Genomic DNA, 7,605 nt, shown 5'->3' on the forward strand with positions numbered 1-7,605 from the left:
AAGTCCATGACCTTGGGCAAGTCCTGTCACCTCTCCACTCCCGCAACACACACCAGCCTCGAAGGCTGGGGGTCGCATGGAAAGGAGTGTTAGCACCGGGCGCCGGCTCAGACAGGGGGCCTGCCAACACGCCCCCCCCCCCCCCGCCCACACACACACACACACACACACACACACACACACACGGTTCCCGTCTGCTAACCCGGCGGTACTGCTTCCGAAAAGTTCTAAAGGAGACACTGAGGCAGGGCTGGGAGGCTCAGCCAGCAGAGGTGAGCCCCGCCCTGGCTCCCCCAGAGCCTAGCCCCCACCCCTCACTCCACCCACCTCCAGCTCTGGATGCGGGGAACAACGAGGTCAAAGTTCACAGCATCCAAAGCAGCAGGCACAGGGCAACAGGGGACAGCCCCAAGCTCAGCTGCCGTCGGCGCTGCCAGAGGCAGAAAATCCCAGCTTGGGGCTGGCTGGGCGCCCGCCGGCTCCCGCTCCTTACAGGCAGGGAAAGGCCCGCCTGGCACCGCTGTCCGCAGGGCGCCAGGCCCGGCGCACGTTGGCTCAGTGCACGGAGAAGGGCTGCGAGTGTCGGGGGTGGGGGAGGCTTTCACAGGAACAGGAGCACCTGCCAAATCCCGACCGGACACCACCCTTTGACCCAGGACTAGTGGCGCTTTCAGCTGGACCCCCAAGCCAGGTCCCCGAGAGAGAGGGGGAGCCAGAGCACCTCGCCGCCTACAGCGCAGCCCAGTCACGGACTGCCCGAGGCCGCCATCTCCAGGGAGGCGGGGCCACCAGGTGGAGGCTGCCCACATCCTGCAATTCCGTTTTCTCCTAAGGGAAGGTCAACCGCGTGGGCCACCCCTGCTTCCTTGCAAGGGACACTGCGAGGCGGCAGAGGCGGCCTCTGCCCGAGGGACACCAGTGGGCTCTGCCAGAGAGCCCTTCCTTCACGCCCTTTGTATGAGCCACCAAGTGGACACAGCAACAGGGAGGGCCTGCCTCTGCCCAGGGGTCATACAGCCAGCGGCGTGACCCGCCCCGGGGGACGCCACGCTCTCTGCCCGGCTCACCTGACCTCCAAGGCAGCCAGAAGGCCTTCCTCCCCACCCCACCCCCGGGGGGTGATCTGGCATTGCCACAATCCTACCCACGTGGACTGCAGAAGGGCACAGTTCAGGGCCACAGAAAACAATTCAGATGAGCAGCTGAGCAGAGGTCAGATGCCTCCACGTTAATGTACACATACAGCTACAGAGAAAGGGGCAGCCCGGCCGGCGTGGCTCAGTGGGTGAGCGTCAACCTATGAACCAGGAGGTCACGGTTCGATTCCCGGTCAGGGCACATGTCTGGGTTGTGGTCACCAGTAGGGAGAGAGCAAGAGGCAGCGATCCATGATTCTCTCTCATCATTGATGTTTCTCTCTCTCATCCTCTCTGAAATCAACAAAAATATATATTTTTTAAGAGAGAGAAAGAGGTAAAGATATCCGTATGCTCCTGAACCATTTTTCCTGAAATGCAGGGTCCCCATGCCTGCCCCTGGCAGCACCTGGTCCCAGGACAGGCGAGTCTAACTTTGTGAAAAGAATCGGGACTCACTGACCGGGACAGCAGCTACCGCCTGCGCATGGAGCCCCTATGATTACAGGTTCGTGAACTCCCTCTGTGCCCACCCTCCCATCACCACGACCACCGGTGCTCCAAGTAACACACAGCTTATAAGACACCCCTTCTGCCTGGACTCCTGCTTCCCGGACCAGCTCCCGCCCACGGCGCGCAGATGAACAAGGCCGCGCCCACCGCCCACAGAGCTGATCGCCCGGACCATCAGGGCCTGCTGACACCCATCAGCCGGTTTGGCAGACGCTCTAGGCATGGCGTGGGTGCCTTCCGGGCGTGGCCCTGCGGTTGGGACTTCCTGAGCACCACAGAGATAAGGAGAGAACATGTTTGCTAACATCCAATCAAGAGACAGGGAAGCCCAGGGAAAAATGGAGACAGAGAGAAGACAGATAGTAATCTCCCAGCCCCTTCTCAGGGGTGCCGGGCAGAGCAGCAAAGCTGGGTGCCCGGGACTGACAGCTTCTTTCACTCACAGTAGCCCGAACTGCGAGCACCCCGAATGTCCCTCCCTGATGACTGCACATGATGGACCTGCGCACGGCCTGGCCCAGGGCTGGGAGCGGGGCTGACGCACAGGCTGGGCACTAGCAGGTAAGGGAAATGTTCCCACGCTGGACTGCTGTGATGTTTGCACACGCTGTAGATGCACTAAAAATGACCGAAACGTAAGCTTAGAACAGGCGGATTTTATTATATGTACCTCACACCTCGGTAAAGTAGTTCCACAGTTTCCGCTCCCAAAGAGCACTGCAACAAGCAGGCAAGTGGATCCACTGCTCCGACATAACGGGGAATTAAAAAGGCCGGTTTCAGAGAGTACGCACTGTCCAGGTCAATGTACTGGAAAGTTCCAGAGGCAAGACAACAACAATAAATATCAGAGCAGTGGCTGCCTAGTGTGCGTGTGGGGTTGTTACCGACTGGGGAGGGCGAGGAGGCACCCACCCAGGATGGTGGAACTCTCCTGCATCTTGATCGGGGTGATGGTGTATCCACATGTACAAATTTGTTGGGCTCATCCTTAAGATTAATGCATTTTATATAAATACATGTAACCTATTCATATAAAAGGCTAAGTGTCTGTCCTTCCCACAGACCGGTAGCTATGACACGCACTGACCACCAGGGGGCAGATGCTCAACGCAGGAGCTGCAATGACACGCACTGGCCATTTAAAAATAAACAGCACCACGGACCTGGGGCGGACAAACCAATACTCGGCTTCCCCCAAGTGGGACACAGGCCCTGGCACCACCCAGGGTGACACCCCACCCAATCGCAGCCAACGCTGCCGAGACCCCATGGCGAAAAATGCAGCCCACATCCCAGTCCAGCCTGGAAACGGTCGCTGTGGGCGCCAGGTAATGATGTCACATAGCAACACCCGGCTTCCTCTCCCTAGCAACTAGCCTCCTGGGCTAATTGATGAACAAGGCCGCGCCCACCAAACACGACTTGTTCGGCCCAGGAACACGACTTGTTTTACACCAGGTGCAAACATTTTACAGTTTAACCAAATGTCCGTGAAGTGTTTTGCTGTGCCTCATCTCATTTGATTCCTGGAGTAGGTAGAAAGGAGACTCAGTAGAATCCTATTTTCTTTTCATTAGCCAGAAAATGGAGATTTAGAACATTTAGAAACGTGGCCCGACTGAAAAGAAGAAATGGAGGAACTTGAAAATGACTTCAGGTTTTCTCACTGCACAGAATATAGTCAAACACTGCTACAGTTAAATATTTTACCCTTTGTTCTCCCTGCATGATCTACAATAATAATCTGCTTCATGTTGATATTTACTGCTGTGTTGCTGACAATTACCTGAAAGAGAAGTTGGGGTGCTTCACTGGGCTGTAAAAAGTTTAGCTAAATCAGAAAGCAGGTCTAATTAAGCAAGTTTATCTACATCTATAAAAGGCTACTAGGAAGTTGACTCACGCATACTCGATACTTATAAAGCTCTCACTGGCGCCAATCGCACGCATGTGTTTCCATCTGTCATTGTCAATCATGAATTTGGTTGACACGTCTATTATAGAGAAAGGGCGAACAGCGATATTAAAATATTTCTTCTAATTAATTTCCTTTCAATGTGCATAAATCTGTGCACGGGGAAACTAGTCATATATAAGATGTATATGGAGTACATACGTAAGTTTATTTTTTTTTTAATGGCAAAGGTTTTGATGCTCAAATTGTAACTGGCATTGCCTAAAAGTGAGGACAGTTCACTGAGAACTGAGAGATAGGAGCCCACTCAGTGAACTTCTACCCAACCTTCAGGACCCATATCAAATTATCCCCATTTGGCGAAGCCTTCTCTGTTTTACCAGGTGTACCAGTTAATAATGCAGATTTTTTTCACAAGATGGAGTTACACATATGTTGATATATATGCGATTTGATATGTATGCTATGTTGTCGTATTGACAGCAAGCTTCAATACTTCATGTCAAATTTGCTGGAGGTGTTAACATCATAGATATTTTTATGCTTAAAAATGTCGACTTTCGTGCCAAAAAAAGAGCACTTGCAGAAAGTTTTAATTGATTACTTTATTTTGAAGAAAAGTTGCCATATACTTCGGGAAGCTTATGGTGAACATGCTCCATCTCAAGATACTTGTGAACGCTGGTTTAAATGCTTTAAAAGTGATGATTTCTATGTGAAAGACAAAGAACGTCCAGGTCAACCGAAAAGGTTTGAAGACCAACAATTACAAGCAATATTGGATGAAGATGCATGTCAAACTCAAAAACAACTTGCACAAAGATGAAATGTTGCTCAGCAAACAATTTCCGGTCGTTTACAAGCAATGGGAAAGATTTTAAAGGAAGGAAAATGGGTGCCACATCAACTGAACGAAAGACAAATGGAAAACCGAAAAGTCTTCAGTAAAATGTTGCTTTAATGGCATAAAAGAAAGTCTTTTTTGCATCGAATTGTGACTGGCGATGAAAAGTGGATTTATTTTGAGAATCCCAAACGCACAAAATCATGGGTTGATCCAGGTCAACCATCAACATCAACTGCAAGGCTAAATCACTTCGGAAAGAAGACAATGCTCTGCGTTTGGTGGGATCAGGAAGGTGTGGTGCATTATGAGCTTCTAAAACCAGGTGAAATCATTAATACTGATCGCTACCGACAACAAATAATCAATTTGAACCACACTTTGATCGTGAAACGACCAGAATGGGCCAGAAGACACAGCAAAGTAATTTTGCTTCGTGATGACGCACCAGCACACACTTCAAAACCAGTTAAAGACACGCTGAAGGATCTTGCCTGGGAAGTATTAACCCACCCACCGTATTCACCAGACCTCACTCCTTCAGATGACCACTCGTTCCGATCGATGGCACACGCACTTTCTGAGCAGCACTTCTAAACATACGAAGAAGTGGAAAATTGTGTCTCTGAATGGTTTGCCTCAAAACAATAAAAGTTCTGTTGAGACTGTATCCACAAATTACCTGAAAGATGGGGGAAATGTGTAGCTAGCGATGGACATTACTTTGAGTAAAGCACTTTTGATGTTTCTCTTGAAATGATTGTCTTTTCTTTGATTACAAAATCCGCCATTATTAATCAGTACACCTAGTAGGTATAACTAACTGCTCACATTGCTGAACATCCCTTCACACTGGGAGCTGATCCTAGAGGAATGCAGGAAGTTGCACCAAGAATTGATTAGAGCCAAAACCGGTTTGGCTCAGTGGATAGAGCGTCAGCCTGTGGACTGAAAGGTCCCAGGTTCGATTCCGGTCAAGGGCATGTACCTTGGTTGCAGGCACATCCCCAGTAGAAGATGTGCAGGAGGCAGCTGATTGATGTTTCTCTCTCATCGATGTTTCTAACTATCTATCTCTCTCCCTTCCTCTCTGTGGAAAATCAATAAAATATATTGGGAAAAAAAAGAATTGATTAGAAGGTGTTTATTAAACACCCACTAGTTGCCTAAGAGACAGACAGACACACACACACACACACACACACACACACACACACACACCCTGACAGCCCAAACCAGATGCCATCTCAGCAAAAGGTATTAACGCCAGCCCCCTGAATAGGATGTCAGCTCTGGGAAAACAGGATCCAGGCGTGCGGCTTATTATCAAAAGGAATCATTTTCAACATCTCCAGCCGATCCTCCTCCTTTTACACAAATCACAGCCAGAAGGGATCAGGGGAGCTCAGAGCAAACTCCTTTCCACTGGCCCGGCCCCCTCTCCGCTTCAGGTCACCTCTGCCTGCGCTGTCCTTGCCCAACCTGGGGGTGGAGCTGGTCCACGTAGGCCCAGAAACATTCCACCGGGTGTAATGTTTAAACTTGACTGCCCAGCCACCCCCAGCTGGGGCTCCCTGTCCCGCCCCCAAGCCGTAAAGTCATGCCACCTGCTGGGGGCAGGGGCAACAGCCCCCCAAAACCTCTCAGTACCGGCCTCCCAACTCCCTGGGAGCCAGCCCAGCCTTGGAACCTCCGGAAGCCCAAGTCCGCGGGGGAAACTGCTAAAGCACCTCCCCCTGCCCAGGTCCATGTGCACGGAGAGAGGCCGGAAGTGGAACTCGGTCCAGTTCTGCGAAGTTCACGTATGAACGAGAGAGAGAGAGAGAGACAGAGAGAGAGAGAGACAGAGAGAGAGAGAGATTGAGATTGGAAATACACCTCCAGGCAGAGCAGCTTTGTTGAGCGGGTGGGTTAGGAGGTGAATGTGGGTGACTTTCCCCTTGAAATATTTCTGTGCTAAGTTTCCACCGTGAACAAACTCCTTTGCAAGACAGATGAGCCTCGTCCGCGGCGGAGCCACCCAGCCCTGGGCAGAGGCGGGCACCTGGGCTTCTCCTTCGCCTCCTTTCGGGGTGGACGCCGTCCGGCCCAGTGGGCGGGGCCTCTCGCCCCCCGAGCGGAGCGCTGGGCCAGGGGAGGGGCAGCTCCCGGCCGAGCGCGACCCGACCGGCGGGGGCGGTGCCCTCCTGAACCCACAGATCAGCCCGGCCCCCGGCTCCCAGCCCGCCGGCGGGGGGCGCCGTCCGGTCACCCCGGCCCCAGGGGTGCGGAGGAGGGAGGCACTCACCGGGGCGCACGGAGCCGCGCCTTCTCCTCCCCTCCCGGACCTGGGCCGCCGCCCCCAGCGCCCAGGACAAACTTCTCCAAACTCGCCGCGGGGGCCGGAGGGGACTCGCGACGCCCCGCAGATAAAGGGGGACCCCCACAAACCACGCACGTGTGCCGCCCCACCCCCGGGGCCGGCGCTGCGGGGGTTGGGGGGCGGGCGCTTCACCCCCTCCTCCCAGCCGGTGACGGATGCGGGGTCAGGACCCGCCGGGGCGGCGGGCGCGGCGGCGGGGCGGGAGCGGCTCCGGCGACCCCCGCCCGGCGCCCCTCGGCGGGGGCGGCGCTTACCCTGCAGGTTCTGGACGCGGATGTCGCTGATCTGCCCGATGAGCTCCTCGCGCTGGAACCAGTCCCACTCCGGAGCCGCCATGGAGCGCGGGCGGCGGGCCGGGCGCCGGCGGGCGCGGGCGGCGGGCGCGGGGAGCCTGGCGGGCGGGCGGGCGCGCGAGCGGCACGCACCCGGCGAGGGCGCCGCGGAGCCGAGGAGCCGAGGAGCGGCGGGCGCGGGCGGGGCGCGGGCGGGGCGGGCGCGTTCGGGCCGCCCCCGCCGCGGGCGGGCAGCTGGCGGGCGCGGGGCGGCGGTGCGGGCGCCCTGGCTCGCACTCACTCCCCCATGCGGGGGCGGGGGCCCCGGGGGGCGCTGGGAGGAGCGGAGGTGGCCGCCGGGCGCGGGCCGGTGTCCTCGCCCCGGTGTTTGTTGGGGGATTGTTTGTGTGCAGACGGCGGTGATGAGGCGCGGGGTCCCGGCCCCTAGATTGTGATCTCAGGGGGCGGTGGGCCGCGTGACGCCACCGCGGGGTGCGCCCGGCGCCCGCGGTCCCAGGGCCTAGTGCTACCCCGGCGCCATCCCTGGCGCCCTGTCCCGC

General features: G+C 55.6%; 1 protein-coding gene across 2 annotated transcripts in view; it reads right to left on the reverse strand.

Annotated features, from left to right (window-relative positions):
* Window positions 1-7,123, reverse strand: part of CLMN (calmin) — an 89,750-nt gene extending 82,627 nt beyond the window's left edge. For both annotated transcript variants that reach the window (XM_070412553.1, XM_070412544.1), the window contains exon 1: window positions 7,028-7,123. In XM_070412553.1, the coding sequence (XP_070268654.1) occupies window positions 7,028-7,109 (82 nt within the window). In that variant the 5' untranslated portion in view covers window positions 7,110-7,123. The remainder of the gene's footprint in view (window positions 1-7,027) is intronic.
* Window positions 7,124-7,605: the final 482 nt, after the last annotated feature.

This window comes from Myotis yumanensis, unplaced genomic scaffold, assembly GCF_028538775.1.
Source record: "Myotis yumanensis isolate MYYU_CA2020_CCGP unplaced genomic scaffold, mMyoYum1.0.hap1 SCAF_1, whole genome shotgun sequence".
NCBI lineage: Eukaryota > Metazoa > Chordata > Mammalia > Chiroptera > Vespertilionidae > Myotis > Myotis yumanensis.